The sequence below is a fragment of the Quercus robur genome, chromosome 3 (assembly GCF_932294415.1).
Source record: "Quercus robur chromosome 3, dhQueRobu3.1, whole genome shotgun sequence".
Lineage (NCBI taxonomy): Eukaryota > Viridiplantae > Streptophyta > Magnoliopsida > Fagales > Fagaceae > Quercus > Quercus robur.
Window position 1 is genome coordinate 49,975,799 of NC_065536.1, and position 20,887 is coordinate 49,996,685.

Genomic DNA, 20,887 nt, shown 5'->3' on the forward strand with positions numbered 1-20,887 from the left:
GTCCCCTCAATGGAGCATATATACGGACGGATCGTCCAACAGGCAAGCCGCAGGGGCTGGCATCGTGCTACTATCGCCCGAAGGAGACACCATCGAATGTATGGTCCGTCTCGACTTCCCTGCCACCAAAAATGAATCGGAGTATGAGGCTCTAATAGCAGGGCTTGACCTTGCCAAAGCAGCAGGAGCCGCGAGGGTAGTCATCTACTGCGATTCACAGGTCATCACTAACCAAATAAACGGAGACTACGATTGCAAGGGCGAAAAGATGAAAAGATACCTTGACGAAGTAAGGACAAGGGTGGGAGACCTAGAAGCCAAAGTCGTCCAGATTCCCCGAGAAGAGAACGAGAGAGCCGACCGTCTCGCGAAGGCCGCTTCAGCTGAACAAATGGTCATCCCTAGTAATGTACTCTCTTTCGTACAGATTTCCCCGCTAATAACTCTCAGCAACATGCAGGAAGTATGCTTCGACGGCAGCTGGATAGCGCCCTTAGTTTCGTACTTGAAAAATGGGGTCTTACCAGACGAAAAGGAAGCCGCTAGGAAACTTAAAGTCCGGGCGGCGAGGTTCGTCCTGATAAAAGACGTCCTGTATAAGAGAGGTTTCTCCCGACCGTATCTGAGATGCTTGGGTACAGAAGAGGCAGACTACGTCATGAGAGAAGTACATGAAGGAATCTGCGGAAACCACTCAGGGTCCAGATCGCTGGTACACAAGCTTGTGCGAGCGGGTTACTATTGGCCTACCATGCAGAAGGACGCCGAAGCCTACGTCCGGGCCTGTGACAAATGCCAAAGGTTCAGCAACATCATTAGACAACCAACCGAAGAGCTGACCCCGATGACGGCCCCGTGGCCGTTCGCACAATGGGGATTAGATATTATGGGACCGTTCCCTACAGCTATGCGGCAGCTGAAATTCCTGGTAGTAGGCATCGACTATTTCACGAAATAGGTGGAAGCTGAAGCTTTAGCCACGATTACAGAGAAGAACGTTTGGAGCTTCGTCTGGAGATGCATCGTATGCAGGTTTGGCATTCCTAGAGTCTTTGTCTCGGACAACGGGAGACAGTTTGACAACGACCATTTCCGGGATTTTTGCTCACAGTTGGGAATAAAGAACCACTACTCCTCCCCCGCCCACCCTCAAGCTAATGGACAGGTCGAAGTCACAAACCGATCCTTGCTCAAGATCATCAAGATTCGGCTCGAGGGGGCAAAGGGTATATGGCCCGAAGAATTGCCAAGTATACTATGGGCGTACAGGACGACGGCAAGAACACCCACAGGAGAGACACCGTTCCGCCTAACGTACGGAATCGAAGTAGTCATCCCGGCCGAAGTTGGACTCGCAAGTTACAGGGTACACAACCACGATGAAAGTAGAAACAATGAGGCTATGCGACTACAGCTTGACCTAGTGGACGAGATCAGGGCAGCAGCAGAACACAGGCTCGCTAGGTACCAGGATCGCATGGCCAAATACTACAACTCTCGGGTCCGACACAGAGACTTCCAAGTCGGAGACCTTGTTCTTAGAAAGGTCATGGGCGCCGCTAGGGACCCTACCCAAGGGAAACTCGGCCCCAACTGGGAAGGTCCTTACCGAGTTTCGTCGTGGCAGAGAAAAGGTACTTACCACCTTGAAACATTGGAGGGACAGAAACTACCACATCCATGGAACACCGAGCACCTACGGAAGTACTACCAATAGGAGCAGCAGCATGAAGACCAACTTCTTTTTTATTTTTCAGCAAATTATAGTTTAACTCCTCAGATTTATCGTTTACTTTAGTTTTTTCGCAACAATACTTTTTTAGCCCAAGGGACAGGATTTGGTTTTAATTACTTTTATTTAAATGCATGGAAATAAGAGGAGTTTTATTCAGAAATTGCTGAAGTGTATTTTTCTTCCGACGGTCCGCTAAGTTTGCGGCCCAAAAACGACAAAGTCCATAACACACGGACTAAAGAAAAACCTGACGGACCAATGAAGATGTAAAAAAAACATCAAGGCTAAAAAAGCCAAGAAAACAACGGTCCGAAAAGGCTAGGCTAAAAAGCCGACGGTCCAATAAGATGGAGTAACCATCATAGGGCCCAGGCCTTAATAACTGACGGACTAATGAAAGATGTCAAGGCATCAAGGCTAAAAAAGCCAAGAAAACAGTGGTCCGAAAAGGCTAAGCTAAAAAGCCGACGGATCGACAAAGATGTCAAAAGACATCAACGCCTAAAAAACTGACGGGCTAAAACGATGTCAAAAAACATCCAAGGCCAAGGCCAAAAGGCTGACGGCCTGAAAAGGCCAAAAGCTAAAGGGCTAACGATGCAACAAGATGGAATAACCATCATAGGGACAAGATCCTCAAAACTGACGGACCGACAAAGAAGTCAAAAGACAACACTTGTAAACCGACGGTCAAAAAAGGCTAACGGTCAGAAGAGGTTGACGGCCTTAAGAAAGGCGCGACCAATCAAAAGCTGTAAACCGACGGGGTTTTCAACAGTTTAAAGAGCTGACGTATTCCAAGCAGACGGGAATTTCCAACAATTTCGTATAAAATAAAGAGATAAAAGCGACGGAAATGAAATACGTACATAAACGACGAGGGCACTTAAACATTACAACTGTTTAAAACTACAACTGTTTAAAAATTACAACTATTCTCCAAAAATTTGAAAAAAGAAAACAAACTGTCTAATACATAGCTATAATTAAGCAGCAGGAATGTCAGCAGGGTTGCCGTCAGCATGATGGTCTTCGACATCCACGATAACGGCTGGAGAATCAGGAGCTGTAGAATTAGCAGCAGGCTGAGCCAGGACTACACTGCCGTCATGCTCCGGAGTAGGTTTAGGCTGAAGAGAGACGTCGTCTCCATCATCCATTGTAATCCCAGAAAAGTCCAGATCCGGGAAGGCCGACGCGACCTGTCGAAGGCAATCATCGAACCCAGTGCCGTAATACTGACCACAAGAGTCGATAAAAGACTGTGACGTTTTGAAGTCCCTAATCGCGTCGGCCCCCGCCGTCTGTAACTTCTCCTCCAGAGCCGTCACCTCTCCTTGGAGCTTGACGTTCTCGCCACTGACCGCCGTCAGTTTATCCTTAACCTCCTGCAGCTCCTGGTTAAGGATACGGACGGCTTCCTTGTACTGAGCCTGCTGATTCAACAGGTTCTTGTTGTGGCTGCGAACTCGACTGACGACCCCCTCCTTCGCCACGCAACGGTCACGAAGGGCTTTGACACGAACCAAGGCCTAAAAGAGCGTATCCGTCAGATAAAAAGTACATCAAAACAAGATACGGCATGTTCAACCCAAAAACGTGAGAAACCTACCCTGGAGAGATCAAAGAGGGCCGACGCCCCTAAATCCTCCGTCCCTACTTGATCACAGGGCTCCATGTCCGTCGGTTTTATCAGAGATTCAACCTCCCCGACGGCATATTCCTTGTGGGTTAGGAGACGGCACGGACCCTCGTTGACGGGACCAGTGGAAGTCATCACCCCCTTTCCCGCGCCATGGCCAGACGTCGGAGGGGACTTCTCCTTCAATGGTTCGTCTGACGGAGTGACGGCAGTCTTTTTTGCTGGACGGCCGTCACTCCCGTCAGGTTTCCTCTTCGCCACTTTGGCGACGGCCGTGGGGGTTGACGAGGCTTCCCCCCCCGCTTCCTTGGCCTTCTTCTCTTCCTTCTGACGAGCTGCGGCAGCCCGTATCCTTTGCTTCGCGGATTCCATCTCTACAACACAAACAAAGACTGATTAGGAAAAGTGACGGAAAGAATTAAACTGACGGGAACTAACTCTACTCACGTCGGCGCGCAAACTCTTCCAACCTACGAGCTTCCGCTGACGGATCTGGGCCCCCACAGTATAAATGGAGGGTGTCAAGGGTGATCAAGTTCCTGCACTTGCGGTCTTCCAAAGGGATTTCTAGAATCCGTTGGATGAACTCCTCCTGCTCGTCAGTTATATGCGGACGGGTATAAGCTGAAAAAAGAAAAAAATACCAAGTGTTAGTACCGTCACTTCAAAAAACGCACGAGCCTCACGGGTGACGGGATTAACCTGAATCCTTGACAAAGGCCCAGGTATTGTCAAAGTAACCACTGGGTATCGTCGCCCACTCCTCCTGACGGCATACCCAGTCCGTCCCTTCAACAAAAGAATACCTACTCTTCCAATTCCTATTTGAGTCAGGCATATCTGACACTAACCGTAGCCCTTTCTCTCGGGCATTAAAGTGATATGTCCCCTTAGACGAGGCAATGTGGTGAGGCCTGTAACAATAAAAGAACTCTCCTAGTGTAAGCTGACGGTGTCCTCCGCTAAGACTGCCCCATAGGATTTCAGCTCCTATAAAGGTCCTCCAGGCGTTTGGGGCAACCTGGGTGACGGATATTCCAAGGAAATCAGCTAGTTGACGGTGCAGAGCCGTCAATGGTAACCTCAGGCCCGCAGCAAACATGGCGTCATACATGCCGACGTCAGCTGTCCGCCCGGAGTAACACCTCTCACCCTCTCTAGGGAGACGGATGGGGATGTGGTCTGGGATTTGATAGCGAACCCGTAACTCCCTAAAGACCTTACCACTCATCCCAGGCAAGAATTTGTTGACGGCCCAATCCTCAGGAAGAATGAAGGGACGGTTATCTCCGGAACCCTCCGAGGTTCCTTCACTGGATCTCTCATCCCCGTCACTATCCTCCCCGTCAACATCTATTCCATCCCCGTCAACATCCATTCCATCCCCATCGTTTTCATCCCCTCTTCCCTCATCCCCATCTCCCTCAGCAAAACTCTCATCACCGTCAGGAGATTGGGCTGACGACTCTCTCTCTAACGGGAGGGAGAACTCTGACTCATTTCCAGAACCAAAGGTCTCGTCGTAGCCCGCTCCTTCGTGGACTGACGACTCGTCCCAAGACGCGTCACTCGACATCTGACTACCTACAAGTGACGGGTTCAAACTAAGTACCTAGGCTGACGGCCTCACTAATGAGGCAAAAATAAAAAAGAAAAAGAAGGAAAGGGAGAGAAGATGAAAACTTACCGGTATGGGGACCTTCTGAATGACTCTAGAGACAGCAACAGATAAGTCGACGGAAGTGAAGCTGACGAAAGGTGGGCGACGCTCTTTCTCTCCGCAAGATCAGCAGTATTGAAATAGTAAAAAATGACTGAAAAACGCTGATTATATATGGAAAAAGTGGCGCGGAAGACGAAGCGACGTCTCGTCAGAAGTGAAGCCAATAGGAACGAGCCACCTGTCCAAGGCATTAAATGCTCAGATCCACGCAAACGATATTTCTGCCTCTTTTGAAAACAAACTCCATAACCCGTCAGTACAGAGGCTGACGGAGGTATGGAGTAGGGGGCAAATGATGAGGATAAAATTATGATGGCAAGGGTGACGGTACATACCTGACAAGGGCGACGGCGCAGATCTGACAAGGGTGAAGATGCAGGCTTAACAAGGGTGACGAGATGGTTTTGCCGTCAGCATTCCTTCGAGGCTGACGGTGACCTAAGGTAAAAGAACTCCACATAGGGCTGAACATCCTGAAGTTGACGGGATGAGCGTATACTGACGGGATAACATAAACTGACGGCGTCAGTCTATGGAATGTCTATTCTGCACGTTTACGTGTACAATTAACTTGCTCCCCACGTTTCATGAAACCTACGGACTCCTATATGGAAAGAATCCCGTAAAATACGCCCAAGAAGACTCCGATAAGGAAAAGACTTCTACTCCAAGGAAAAGAGGGTCAGCCCTCTCTACTATAAAAACCCAAGCACCCTCACAAACCAAGGTACGCATAATTTACCCTCTCTAGCACTCTAGAGCAGTGAGAATAAGTCTAACTTGACCTTCGGAGGGTGTTTGGCCGGTACCACACCGGTACCCCCCGCTAGGTTATTCCTTTTCGTTGTGCAGGTGCCATTTGCGATCGTGGGAGGAACGTGTGACTCACTGGTGGGCATATTTCCGACATCATCATTATTGGTACTAATCAAAGAAAACATATTTATTAAAATTCACATTCAAAATCCAAAATCAGACATAGAAATGCATTCACCAAAGCAACATAAAATGAGAATGACAAAGCAAAATTCAAATATCTAAGAATCAGTTACATTGAGAGAGAGAAAGAGATGGGGGACGTTATTGTCAGCAGCAAAGGTCTTGAGCTAAGAAGCGAAACCCATCCATTTACGAGGTGGTATGCTATTGCTTTGGCATTTACCATTGGTCGTTGTGAAGTTTTAAGAGAAACAAGAGAAAAGGGATGTGTCGTTTAACAAAAGAAAGATGAAGTCAGAAGAGAAGGAAAGCAACAACACCATTTTATATTTATGAAAGATGCTACGTCCACAATATTTTCACAACATTTTTACAACAAATTATAGGTGGTTAGTTGTTGTTGGTTCAAATTTGAATTTAACACTAAAATTACTTTTTTGCTTCAACAATAACAACTAGTAATAAACTGCCACTTAGATTTTGTTGCAAAAATATTGTGAATATATCATTTCTCTATATTTATTAAGTGACAAGATGAAGAAACTAAAATGGAAACGATGTCGTTTCATTTAAACAAAGAGGACACAGGTTGACAAATTAAACACGTGTTTAGCCTTTTAGTTTGTTAGTGCTTGTACAGATGTCATCCACTGATTGGCATGTTTAGAAATTAGTTAATTTGTTTGTTTTGGCTCCAACTAAATCTAATACTCAGGTTGTTGTATATATAGAGAGCAAGTGTAATTAATCTTTCTTTAAGCTTTCTCATTTTGTTTTGACAGTGATAAAATTTCCCAATTTCTATTTAGAAAGCCCTCTCTTCTTATTGTCGTACTTGTGTCATTATTCATTAAGGCAGAGATGAAAGGGATTGAGATCCCGTGCAATACCTAGTGTATTGTATGGGTGCAATAGCACAAATCTCAGCCTTTCATTTAATCCAATGGCTCATTCTTTTGACACCTCACCAAATATTAAAAAGACCCTTTCACCCTTAAAATTTTTCGAAACCCATCGTTTCTCTCTCCTGCATAGTTACCCTCCTCTGCAATTGTTTTCTACCTCTTCCTCAACCCATCGTCACCGCTGCCAGCATACCTAACTCAGACCCGTTAGCCAAAATAAAGAAAAAACTGCATCTTACCATCTGAAATTTCTTAACCCCTAAACACTTACACTCTCCCTCTTTCTTTGTCTCCAAGTGTGAAGCTGTCTCAACTCTCAAGGAGTGAATCTCTCTTTGAAGCGACGCAGCCAATAGCTAGATCGGTGGTTCTGACGGTACTTGGCCATTGTATCATCGAAAAATCCCCAAAATCTCATTTGGCACAGTCACCGCTAGTCCATCTTTGATTCCTAGGTTGCTTTTAACATCAAATGACTCAAGGAGATTAGTTCTCTCTTTTGTATACATTGAATCAAAATAAAAATTGTTTTTTGGGTAAGAGGAGAGTTGGGTCAAGGGTTATGATAGTTGGGGTTTGATTTTAGTTCTACAAGTGATATATATTTCACCATTGAATCATTATTTAGTTTTTGTTTTGAGGAATATTTTTGGGTAGTTTTTTTTGCTGCAACTTGAATATTGCACATTTTCAAATGGATATGTGAAATATGATCTAGCAAAATTAAAGAAATGGATGGCTAGTGATACAAAGGATACAGCTAAAATCCCTATTTTACTTAGATGTTACATTGGTTGAATTCTATGTTTTTAGGTCCTGGATATGTTTAAACTGTAGTGTTTTAGTCTTTGCATGTCAAGTTTGCAGTCAAAATTTAGTGATAAAAATTTACTGTCATAGGGATAGAAAATTTTGATAATTGAATGTTTGTCCTTGTATGGGTATGATACACTTAAATAGTTTCTTAAGAAATTTTAGCTTGAAACTGTCCTTTATCAATTGGGTCATCATCTCTCATGATCATATATTGGTTTGTTGCAATTCTTATATATGATAAGCACAATGTTGGTACAAAAAATTTTAGCTTTTATTTTCAATGAAAAACATTCATTCTTTTATATTTATAATAGTAGATATTTTGTATATTTGTTAATTACAAGAGTATTCTTTAATTCATTGCATAGTGTGGCAAGAGAATTCTCTCAAAACATATGCCAATGCAACTAAAAGCATATGAGAAACCAACAGAGTAAGAAGCAAGGGCTGTAAACAAAAACACAGATTTAAATTGAAAATTGTGAAAAAAACAATGTGCCATACAAGTTCTTAGTATGATTGCCTGCTTCATGAGGATAATTTCGTAAATTGTTCCTCTTATAATCATTGTGATTACATAGGCACCATTAACTCCATCATTGTCTCAAGTATCAAATGGTGCGGATGTTTGTCAGGAAAAATGTAAATGTTTTCATACATGAAATTTTGAATAAACATAGTTGTTTATATGTTTTATGTTTTGTAGTCATAAGTAGCTGCATTATTTCTTACACTTTTACTCTTATAATCATTGTGATTACATAGGCAACATTCATTAGTACCACCTTAACTCCATCATCGTCTCAAGTATCAAATCATGTGAATATTGGTCAAGTAAAAAATAAATGTTATCATACATGTTTATCGAATAAACTTATTTGTTTATATATACACAGGAAAATGAAGTTAGGTTCAATTATGCACTAACTCCATGTGTTGAAAATACAAATGCTTGCCTGCAAACACAACACTTTTTTGGTATGTTAAAAACTAATAAATGGTAAGTTCAATTATAGTGAAATTTTCTCATGTTTGTTTAATTTTAAAATGTAACTTGATTTTTTTGACATATTTTTAGGCTAATATTGATATTGCAATATGATGGACAAAATTTTTTGGACAGTTTGTTTGATAGTATATTGCACAGTGGACATTATTTTTGGACAACTATGCCTTGGATAGTTTCTTGGACAGCATATCTAACTATTTAGACAACTGATTACACATGTAGTAAATTTTTTGGATAACTTTTTGTAACTAAAGAAGCTACTCAAACATGTTTGATTGTACAAGTGTATGTTTGAGTAACTTCTAGTTAAACATTAATTATATATGCAAGTGATTAATATTTTTAAATGCAATGTCATGTACTGAAATCTTGGTCATTTTTTTTAATGCAAGTGATTAATATTTTTATGCTTCATCACATATACGTGCTTGATTCAAGAAGCTCCTTGAAGAGAACTCGTTTTGGGGAAGGATAACCGATTTCTTTTACATGCTTTTACTCGAGGCCCCTGTATTAACTGGAATTGTTCTTGGGGGAATGATATGTTCTTGGAGTCAAACTGTTATGTTGTATTGTAGATTAAATTTTGAATTTTTTGCTTATTATAAATCAATGTGACACCTTGACAACTATAGATATGCATCTGATTCATTATCCATTACATTCACTTTTTCTTTGGTTAATTGTGGTCCTTATATTTGTAATTATAGAGTTAGAGAAACTGGTTATACTGTGTTGAATTTGCTTAAAAAAAAAGCTCATTGCAATGAATTGGATTGGTTTTCTTTTCTTTTATTTTCTTTTTCTTTTTTTTGGGAGAGGGAAGGGGGCATTGTTCACTAGGATAAGCAACGTTAATCATACAATTTGCCAAAAAAACATAACCTTGTTTGTTCCACAATTCCACAAAAGACACTAGTTAAATTACTGTGGAGAAACTTCTCCTCATAATTCCAATTTGATCCATAGTATTGTAAAACTTGATAAATTCCTAAGAAAGTGTATAAGTTCTTATATAAAAGGCACAACCAGAGCGCATAAAAGCTAATAATTTCTTCTCAAAGACAAGCTAATAATTATGGTCCCTATACCATCTAGTACTAAAAAGAAGAAAAGACCATTTATGCTTAGTAGTAGAGCCACCAGATTCACTTGTCACTTGTTGTAAACAACAAAATTTCATTGTAATTTTTATCCACAACCAAATGAACAAAACCCAAAATAAAAAGGCTTTATAGCCTAGCTAAATTAACTTTACAATATAAATATGTGATTACAGTGTTTCAAGAAAGCCAAAACAGCCACACTTGATTATAATCCCAACCAAAATAGATATGAGTCATGTTCTTTACATCTAAAATTTCATGTACAATTTCTCCAAAAAAAAAAAAAATCATGAACAAAGCCAGCTTTATGGTAGGTTGAGTAGTGTTGGCTTCTATGTCATCCTGCAGTGTTGAAAAAAAAAAAAAAAAAAAAACTTCAATTAGTACAGTAACCATAGAATTTTTATTTCTATTTTTTTATGTTACAATCATTATAGTCAATAATTTGAACTTACTAGTCACACTTCTACCACAGCAGTAAATAACATTTTTTTTATCATATGAAACATTAATAAATTCATTACTATAGAAAAAAGAACACAAGTTGTCAACTATTCATTACCATACAAAAAAGAACACAAGTTCTACAACTCAGTGCAATTTAGCACCACACAAACAACACCAAACCATTTTTCTCTTTCAATTTAATTTAATTTACTCTTTCAGTTCTACAACTTAACATTTTATTAAAAGAAAAAAGAAAATCACAAAATTTTGGAAGATGATTTTGAACCAAGAACCCATAATATTTTGGGCATGCACTAACAAACATATAAAAATATGTAATTCATTACCTAAAATTTGAATTGAACTTATAAAGTATGATTAGTAACAATTCAAGATAACAAAAAAATTCCTCACAAGTTCATTTGTCAATAACCATAGATTGTATGTATAAAATGAACTACAACAAGCCAAACATATTATCCTACCAAAATATTACATTGCTGCATAGTGCATGGTTAATCCGTATTTAGGAAAATAGCACGCACTTAAGAAAAATTAGGACAAAAAGGAAAATTGCCATAAGGATTTTTAGAATAGCTCATGACCAAGCAATAGAATTTCCAGTTTATGTCAAAGAAAAAAAAAACTCTTGAAATTGCTTAAGAGGTAACAACAATAGGCAAGGCAATAACAAAAATCAAAGTAAAGGGGAAAAAACAACAAGAAGATTAATACACTCACCCACTGCAATTTTTTTACACTAATACATGAAAAGCCCATCCAACCACCATTCATTGGTTTCAAATCCAAACAAAAGCTATAACCATAATACATATTTACACCAAGGACACACACAGGCTCACCATTGATGATGCCGTAAAGAATCACCAGTGAGCCACATGGTCTTCGTATGCTCGAAACAATACCTGCACAATAAAGAGAGAAGACCTAACAGAGAGCACCGGTGTGGTGCCGGCCAAATATCCTCCGAAGGTTAAGTTAGAACTATTCTCACAACTCTAGAGTGCTAGAGAGGGGTAAATTATGTGTACCTGTTTTGTGAGGGTCATTGGGTTTTTATAGTAGTGTAGAATTAGACTCCCATGCTTGCGAAACAAGTCTTTTCCATATAGGGATCAAGAACCACTACTCATCACCCGCCCACCCGCAGGCCAACGGACAGGTAGAGGTTATGAACCAATCCTTGCTCAAGATCATCAAGACTCGGTTCGAGGGGCCAAAGCTCGAGGGGACAAAGGGCATCTGGCCGGATGAACTTCTGAGTGTTTTGTGGGCATACCGAATGACAGCAAGAACACCTACCGGGGAAACATCGTTTTGACTAGCGTATAGGAGTGAAGCAGTTATCCTAGCCGAAGTTGGACTCACAAGCTATAGGGTGGACAATCATGACGAACGGAGGAATGACGAGGCCATGCGCTTGCAGCTAGATTTACTAGACGAAGTCAGGGCTACTGCAGAACAGAGATTGGCACGGTATCAGAACCTCATGGCCAAGCACTACAATTCTAGAGTTAGACACAGGGACTTCCAGGTCAGAGATCTTGTCTTGAGGAAGGTAATGGGCGCTAGCAGAGATCCTGCCCAAGAAAAGCTCGGCCCCAACTGGGAGGGTCCCTACAGAGTTACATCATGGCAAAGGAAAGGAACCTACCATCTAGAGACATTAGATGGACGACAACTGCAACATCTATGGAATGCTGAGCATCTACGAAAATACTATCAGTGAGAATGACGACATGAAAATCAACACCCAACGGATCCTCATTTCATTCGAGTTTTACTAAGTTTTTAAGTTACTTATTGCTACATTTTCTAGTTTCCTAGTTTTAACTACATAGACAATTTATTTTTGCTTAGTTTTTAAGTTAATTATTGCTACATTTTCCAGTTTCCTAGTTTTAACTACATAGACAGTTTATTTTTGGTTTTAAGCATTATTTTTAAACTTCTTTTTTTTTTAAAGAACTACTTTTTGGTTTAATAATAAGAGGAATTATTCAAATATGACTGTTGTGCTTTCTACGAAATTTTATTAAGTCCATAAAGTGGACGGCCCATCCAAGAAGGGTGGAAATTTTATTAAGTCCATAAAGTGGACGGCCCATCCAAGAAGGGTGGAAATTTTAAAAGTCCATAAAGTGGACGTCCCATCCAAGAAGGGTGGAAATTTTAAAAGTCCATAAAGTGGACGTCCCATCCAAGAAGGGTGGAAATTTCATGTAGTCCATAAAGTGGACGGTCCATCCAAAAAGGGAGAAAATTTTATTAAGTCCATTAAGTGGACGGTTCATCCAAGCACCCAGGTGGAAATTTCATGTAGTCATAAAGTGGACGGTCCATCCAAGAATGGTGGAAAATCGAGTCCATCCAATAAGGACAAAAATTCTATAACGTCCACAAGGTGGACGGTTCATCCAAGATGGATGAAAACTTTATTTAATCCACAAAATGAACGGTTCACTCCTAGAGGGTCGAAATGTGACGGATGAAAGTTTTGTCCATAAGGTGGACGGATCATCCAACTACAAGATGGACATATCCGATTTGAAAACAAAGAATAAATATTCACAGCTCACAAATGAACGAACTCTTCCTAAAATGAATAATAACCAAGTCCATATAATGGACGGGTCCAACTAATGTTTTGATCAAAAGGCTTCCGGTGCACAAATGGACGGACTTGTTTTGTTATGTGAATACATCCGTATAAGATTAGGTTATAACAGTAACCCGTCATAAAGAACGGATCTAAATCAACTAAATTAACAATCACTGAGCGGACGAACTCATCCTAAAGGATGGATCCCAGTGAAAGTTGTAAAAAGTTATAACAGGCACGACAGGGTATTAAAATTAACAATTCTCATTTTACCAAGAAGACGGTTACGTCTAAAAAGAAGATCTTTAAATCACAAGCCTACATATTTAAAGTACTATTTTTACATGCCACGAAATGACGAATAAAAATCAAAAGATTGTTTTCAAAATAGTTACAACCCAAAAAAATAGAACGATAACATTTTACTAATGAGGGGAGGTGATTTCAACAGTGTCTTCAACGATTGCAGGCTAACGGACGTCACCATCGACGGGTTGGGCCTGGTTCTCGAGAGGAACTGAATCCCCATCACCAGGGGCTGCGTTGTCGACAAACAAATCCTCCATGCTCTTAGAGGCGATGGGTTGAACAGTAGCTTGGGGTTGTGTGTTTATGCTAAGTTGAGAGAAATCAAGGTCGGGATAAGCTCTCTTTGCCTGACGGATAGCATCGTCAAAACCGTCTACGTAGGAGGTCCTAAGCTCCTCCAGGAAGGCGTCAGAGTCGTGACATTCACGGATCGCCGCTTCTTTAGACTGATAGAGTTGGTCCTTGGCATCCTTGATTTCTTTCTCTTTGTCTTCCAAGACCTTCCCTAACGTTTCAACCTACTGATCAAGCTCCTTCCTGACCTTCTCCAAGAGGGAAATTTTCTTCTCCATATTAACTTTCCAAGTCTTAAGGCTGTTCAACTCCTCCTCCGTCTCATTTGCTTTCGCCTCGATGCGCTTCAATGCCATCTCGTGATTCAGACACCGTCCCATCAACCCCTTCATTATCACCATAGCCTGAAAATAGAGGTTATTAGTGGCAAAGTTAGGTGAATAGAAAAACAGGAAGTGGATGACGTAACATACCTGGACAAGACTAAACAGCCCCGTCTCCCCCATGGCCTCAGTAGCATGATTGCCTAAGTCCTCATAGTCGCCAGTCGACATGATTGATGAAAGCTTCTCAAGAGCGTACTTGGAGTCCTCTCGCAGGAGGATGGGTGGTTTTTCTTAGGTTGTGGACGGGCCCTTCATCAAACCTTTCCCAACTCCATGCTTGGTAGGAGTGACCGTTTTCATGCCCTCGGCCTCTAAACCCACGATGGGCTCTAACACTATTTTGGGTTTCTTAGGTTGACGACTCTGCTTCTCCTGAGGCTTCCTCTTTGACGGATTGGACGCACCCGTCTCCTTAAGTTCGCCTTTAACCTCTTTCTTTTTTGTTGCATTTTGCTTGATGACGACTCTTCTCTTAGCAACATCCATTTCTGGAAAAAAAAAAAAAAAAAAAAAAAAAAAATAGAGGACGGACATTGAAGATTGAAATAAGCAAGACAAAAAGCTGAAGGTGACAAACTTACGTGCTCAGACTTGGGCCTCATATTGAAGGGCGGCTTTGGTCGGTTCAGGTCCGTCACAATACCAATGCAACGTGTTTAGGTTGACCAATTTGGCCCACGTCCTCTCTTCATGTTTGGTTTTGTTAAAAATGTTCTCCAAGAAGCTGAATTGCTCAATTAAGATTGGAGGATGGTCCCGAGTTGTATAGAAAGATGGATAGTTATGCATTTCAGAACAGATAAAATATAAACAAATGTTTGCTGACGGATGCATACTTGACGGTGGCATTATGCCCAATGTTTTGTCAACGGGCATGAATTCAGTGTCACCAGGGTGACACATCCACCCGTCACCCTCAAAAAAGAAATAACAACTCTTCCAATCTCTGTTGGAGTCAGGATTCTCACAAATAAGCCTCAATAACGGGCTCCTGTGCGAGAAGTTGTATATGCCCTTGGACTAGGTAATCTCGACAGGATGGTAATAGTTGAAGAATTCTTCCACCGTCAACCTCCGTGCCTCGTTAGATATAGCGCCGTACAGGAGCTCCACACTAAGGAAAACCTTCCAAGCATTAGGGGAGATTTGGTTGATGGACAATCCAAGATATTGGAGGAGGCGACGATGAAGGGTGCTTAATGGAAACCTGAGCCCTGCCTTCAGCATTTGCTCATAAACCCCTAAGTCTTCAAGACCCTCATAATAACACTTCTAAGTTTTGTAGGGTAGACACATAGGTATGTTGTCGGGTATTTGGAACTTATCCCTAAGTGTTTTAAAGTGTGTTTCTTTGATTTTGGAATTAAAGTCATTGACCGTCCATAAGGGTAGAAGGATGAACTCTCTAAGCCTATCAGGTCCTATGATGGATTGGATCGGAGGATCAACATCCATTAGACGGTCACTAGAGTTAGCATTTGATTTCTCCATTTCTGAATCCTCATCCATTGAAGAGGACGCTGACGGACTCCTCTCACTGGGACTGTCATGGTCTTTGTGACCTGATGGGTACACTTCATCGTAGCCCGCGCCATCGCAGACAAACGACTGATTACTTGACGCACTAAACATGACCTACATGTGACAGTAAAGCCTAAGACTGATAATACTATAATGGTTGACGGACGTGTAAGTGTCTCAAAAAAGTGTAAATGCATAAAAACTTGAAGTAAAAAGGATGAGATGCTTACCAGGACGGATTCAAATAATGACAAGTAATGTTGACGGATGCAATGGATGAATGGTACCGGCTTCTGACAAGAATGACGGGTGCACTCTGATCTTGAGTTTTCAGAGAAAGTAAAGTAATGAACAGAAGAAATCTTAGTTTATAAAGGGTGAACAACGCGGAAAACGAAGGGGCGTTTCGATTCCCGTGATCAACCATTCAGCAAACGCCACGCATCCATCATTAATTGCCCTAGGCCAGCCTGTCTAGACTAGGGGGCATTCCTCAAAAGAATTAAACCATCACCCTGCGTGTCCATCCACTCAGAGAATACAGACTCACGGGGTGAGAGGGCAACTGAAGAGGAAGAATAGTGATGATGACGAATTAGAGTTATGTATGACGGGTCCATTTGTATGGGCCTAGCAGGTCAAGGTATATGGACGGATCTGGTATGATTGCTCTGGAGTGGACGGACCAATGGGCCATGTGGCGCTAATTTGCTCATTATGTGGTCTCTAAGGAATCCTAAAAGGAAACGACTTGCGTCTCATGATTAACCTTAGCTTGTAGAATCCCATCATGAATAGAATTCTAACACAAAGAGGATTCTGGAAAATACACCCATTAATGAGGATCTTCCCTATATGGAAAAGACTTCGCAAGCATGGGAGTCTAATTCTACACTACTATAAAAACCCAAAGACCCTCACAAAATAGGTATACATAATTTATCCCTCTCTAGCACTCTAGAGTTGTGAGAATAGTTCTAACTTGACCTTCGGAGGGTATTTGGCCGGCACCACACCGGTGTTCTCTGTTAGTTCTTCTCTCTTTACTGTGCAGGTATCGTTTCAAGTGTGCGAAGATCGTATGGCTCACTGGTGATTCTTTACGGAATCATCAACCATCATACAAAAATTCAATCACAACATATTCAGCCATACTCAAAGCATAGTACTGAGCTATTATGGTTTTCAGTTGAGTTGTGGAACTAATGCAAGTTATTAAAAAAACATGTAACTGAAAGTGACTACAAATTAAATAAAAAAGACAAAGATTAAAGAACCAATTTCATTAGAGAAATTATAAATAACAAACATCACAGCTAATGATTTGCATCTGTAGCAGTTTCTAGGGATGCCAAGACAATTGAAAATATGAAAAAGTAAATTTTATATAATTAAGAATTTGATCATCTGTGCTACCCATTTAGTTTCTTCTATATCTAAGGAGTGACAGTTGATATGAATCATTCAACACAATAAAAGCATGCCTTTTTAACAACACATCTACAAGAAGTCTTTAAAGTCAATATTATGTAATTACCTCCAAATGGAAATATATGCTGTCAAAATTTTCCTATGAAAGCCTTTCAGTGTATTAAACATTCATGTTTTGGTCAAATAGCTCATAAAGGTTCAAATTTTCATCATTAGGAACCTAATAATAAGCCCACCGAATACAAATTACAAGGATTTAAGCATTTTTAAACAGTTGACAAAAATGCAGGCAATATAAGACTTGATTTCAATTCCTAAGCTAAAAACCAAAAACATAAAAAATAAGAGAAAATAGAATTAAATTCAGCACCAATCAATCAATCAACAAAATTGTGACACCATTATTTACTTTCCTTCCTTTCCTAGCAACCAAACAGAGTTTATTAAAAAAATTAATAAAAAATGGAGATAAAAGAAAACCTATCGAGTGGTGGTCTCTCTCTGAAACAAGCCCAAGTCTTTGAACCAAATCAGCAAGGTTGGCTTATCATAACCACCACCTCTGATGGTGACTTCTTCTCTCCTTCGACCAAACACTTTTTCTCTATCTCTCAATCTCATTTCCCTCTATAGATCAAACTTGAAAAAGCATCCATTTCTCTCTTACCTGATTCTCTCCAAACCCTAGCCCTTACTTTCTCTAATCTAGGTTAGAAAAGCATCAACTTTTCTCTCTACACCTGATTCTCTCCAAACCTCAACCCTTACTCTCTCTGATTTGGGTCTAAAAAAGGGTGCAAGTGTTTGGGGGTTAGGATCTCATATGGTGAGTTACTATTTTTTCTTTGTTTTTGCCGATGGGTTTGAGTTGGGTAGGCTAGAAGCGGTGACGATGGGGTTGAGGGAGAGGCAAGACCAAGCGTGGAGGTTGAGAGAATGGTGTATTAGGGAGAGTGAGGGAGAGAACCCAGTTGAAGAGAAAGAGAGAGAGAGAGAGTTTTAGTGAAATTCAAATTTGGGAAGCTGAAATGAAAACAGGAGTGAGCACACGGATTGCTAGCTTGAATTGGTGAGGTGTCAAAAGAATGAGCCATTAGATTAAATGGAAGGCTGAGATTTGAGCTATTGCACCCCGTACAATACCCTAGGTATTACATGTGATCTCAATCCAGATGAAAGACCATTACCACTATACCATTTCCATTTGGATACATTTTCTAAGTAGGGTGAGCAGGGAGAGTGCATGGGTTTGAGCCATAAGCAACATATTTGATTTGTAACTATTTCTTATTATCTCAAAAAATAATAATAAATAAATAAATGAAAGACCATTGGCAAATCATGCTGATACCTTCTACAGCTCTACTGAAGTTTGAATTGGTTGAAAATCGAAGTGCAAAATGTGCTAAGGACACTTGGGGTTTGGGTAGTTGCAAATTGATGCTATCAATTATGTATTTTTAACCCTTATCTATACTACTAATAAGAGGATTTCCCTATTTCGTCTTCAATTTTTGACGTACCAAAATATCCTCATACAAATTCTAAAATAACATATCCTTTAGTTAAATTTTTTTTTTCCTACAAAAAACAAAAAAAGGTTAAAAGAGTAAACTATCTCATGTACAAAAGGGAAAAAAAAAACCTTTATTCTCATTTGTATTCAAATGTTTGATTCCTATCTATATTTGTTATCTATTTGAATTCAAATATGTTTATCAAAAAAAAAAAAAAAAAGTACAAAATTACTTCTTCCAAAACAAACCCAATACCTCACGTAAAAACTACCCATTCTTATCATGTATTCAAATGTCTGATTCCTACTTGTATTTGTTATCTATTTGAATTCAAATACTTCAATTATGTTTTAAGCTTTTTCTTTTATCTTCTTCATTCTGCTTAAAACTTAAGACACTATTTCTATCTCATTTTTAAACATTATTCTATGTTACCTTACCTTTTCTTTAAAAAAAAAAATTACAATATATCACTTCTAAATATTATAACATTAAAAAAAAAAAAAAAAAAAAAACATTATTACCCGCGCAAAGCCCGTATGATGAGTCTAGTGGTTTAATAATTATCTAAATTGAACCTTCATCTTAATTTTGTTAACTATAACTAACAGAAAATGGTCATGTGCTATCTACCTATTATTTTCAAAATGAATATTTTTATAATAAAACTAGCTAGCCTTTACGCATGCGCGTTGCGCATGCTCAAAAGCTCTTTTATATTATTTTTTAGGACAAAATATTTTCACCAAAATTCTAGGGGAGTGATGAATGTTTAAAAAGTGAAGAAAAAAAAATTCTAAAAACAAGATTGTGTAAAGATAAAATTAGAGCAAATCAATAGAGTTGTGGGAAGAACTTGGAAAAGAGAGATAAAAGTTATGAGAAATAAATAGATAATAGGAGATTAAATCTAACATGAGATTAGTTCAAAGAAAAGGAAAATAAAATAAAAAATATTAAGTATAATTAAAACAATATCAAAGCAAATGTACCTCTTTGAATGAAGATATGGTGATGAATTGGAAAAAGAAATTGAGGAAATGAAGTCTTTGTGCAAAGAAAGAAAAGCTGAAATGTGAAATATATACATGTACAAATAGAGCAAGGTATTTAAAACTCATAGTAGTTGATAGCATTTTTTTTTTTTTTTTTGTTTTTGTTTTTTTGGATTAGATGGGGAGTAAGAAATTTAAATTCAAATAAAATAGGTAATCAAATGTGTGTGTGCTATATAATGGGGAGTTTAAAGTTGTAAACAGGTAAAAAGGTGGATGGATTTTCCCACCCCCCCCCCCCCCCCCCCCCCAAAAAAAATAAAAACACTACACACTGGTGGGTAAGTTTAAAATTAGGAGACTAAAAGTAAAAGGAGGGTTTTTTATTTATTTATTTATTTTTTTTTTTTTTTTTTTTTTTTACGTGTGTTTCTGTTTGAGTTTTGCTTCTTTTTTTTTTTTTTTTTTTTATAATTATTTTAAATTCCTCTATTTTTTTTAGATGAGGGATTAAAAACTTGAATTCAATTAAAAGGTGATTAACATATGTGTTGGATTGTAGGAATCTATTTTTATATAGAGATATAGAGAAAAAAATTGAGACAAGGATAAGGATAAGAACCTTTTTTAAAGGAGCAATAGTTTAAGGCCTAGTATTTGAATTTAAATAGAACACAGACATTGAATTGGAACCGATTGTGAGGTAAAAAAAAAAAAAAAAAATTGTGTTTTTTTATTTATGGATTTGAACGTGTATTTGAAATCCTTTTAGAGATGAATGTGTATTTTTTTTTTTTTTTTTTTTTATACAAGATAGAATTTTTAATCTAACCTAATCTAAGTGTATATGTGTGTGAAGCTCCCTCCTGGAGACTTGAATCCCGGGCCTTGCCCCCCACACCCCATAAATATTTATACTTGTAGAGTGACCACCACACCAAGGGTGCGCAGTAGATGAATGTGTATTTGAAAATTGAGAGGGGTGTAGTGGTTTTATTTTACATATTTGACTCCAAGATTTAACGTAGGGTGTAGAGGTATTTTTTAACAACATAAAAGTTCAGTCCAAAAAAAGAAATCTTGTTATAGATAATATAGATAATGACATGCACATCACATGATTATTTATATTGGTCATTATACCATTTTTAATGAGGCGAGAAGATAAGTGTCTAACACATTCTTCCTACCAAAAATAAAAAGTGTCTAACACATTATCACTATATATCTTACCTTTCAAAGTCAGCCTATGGAACACATTAGATTTATCCATATAATTTATCCATTATTTTATTTTATTATATTGTAATTAGGAAATAAATCTTTTTTAATTTTTTTTAATTCGATAGTTATAATGGAGGAGAGGGATTTGAGACCTAGATGTCTCAATTGAAAAACTAGGTATCAATACAGTTACAAGACTCTTGGCATGAAATGAAGCCATATACTTTTGGTTCTCATCAGATTATATTTAATATGAAAGCTATAT

General features: G+C 39.1%; 1 protein-coding gene across 1 annotated transcript; it reads right to left on the minus strand.

The window, feature by feature from the left end:
* Positions 1 to 2,518: 2,518 nt before the first annotated feature.
* LOC126718204 (uncharacterized) lies at positions 2,519 to 4,053 on the minus strand. Its single transcript, XM_050420296.1, has 2 exons — positions 3,348 to 4,053; positions 2,519 to 3,267 (listed from the first exon to the last, which is right to left on the minus strand). Exons 1-2 carry the CDS (start codon positions 3,747 to 3,749, stop codon positions 2,722 to 2,724), a joined length of 948 nt encoding a protein of 315 aa, XP_050276253.1. The 5' UTR covers positions 3,750 to 4,053; the 3' UTR covers positions 2,519 to 2,721.
* Positions 4,054 to 20,887: the final 16,834 nt, after the last annotated feature.

Excerpts from the sequence above, each read along its gene's own strand:
- LOC126718204 (XM_050420296.1), bottom strand. The coding sequence starts at position 3,749 with ATGGAATCCGCGAAGCAAAGGATACGGGCTGCCGCAGCTCGTCAGAAG. Across the intron at positions 3,268-3,347 it reads CCCTCTTTGATCTCTCCAGG|GCCTTGGTTCGTGTCAAAGC; the intron begins GTAGGTTTCTCA and ends ACGCTCTTTTAG.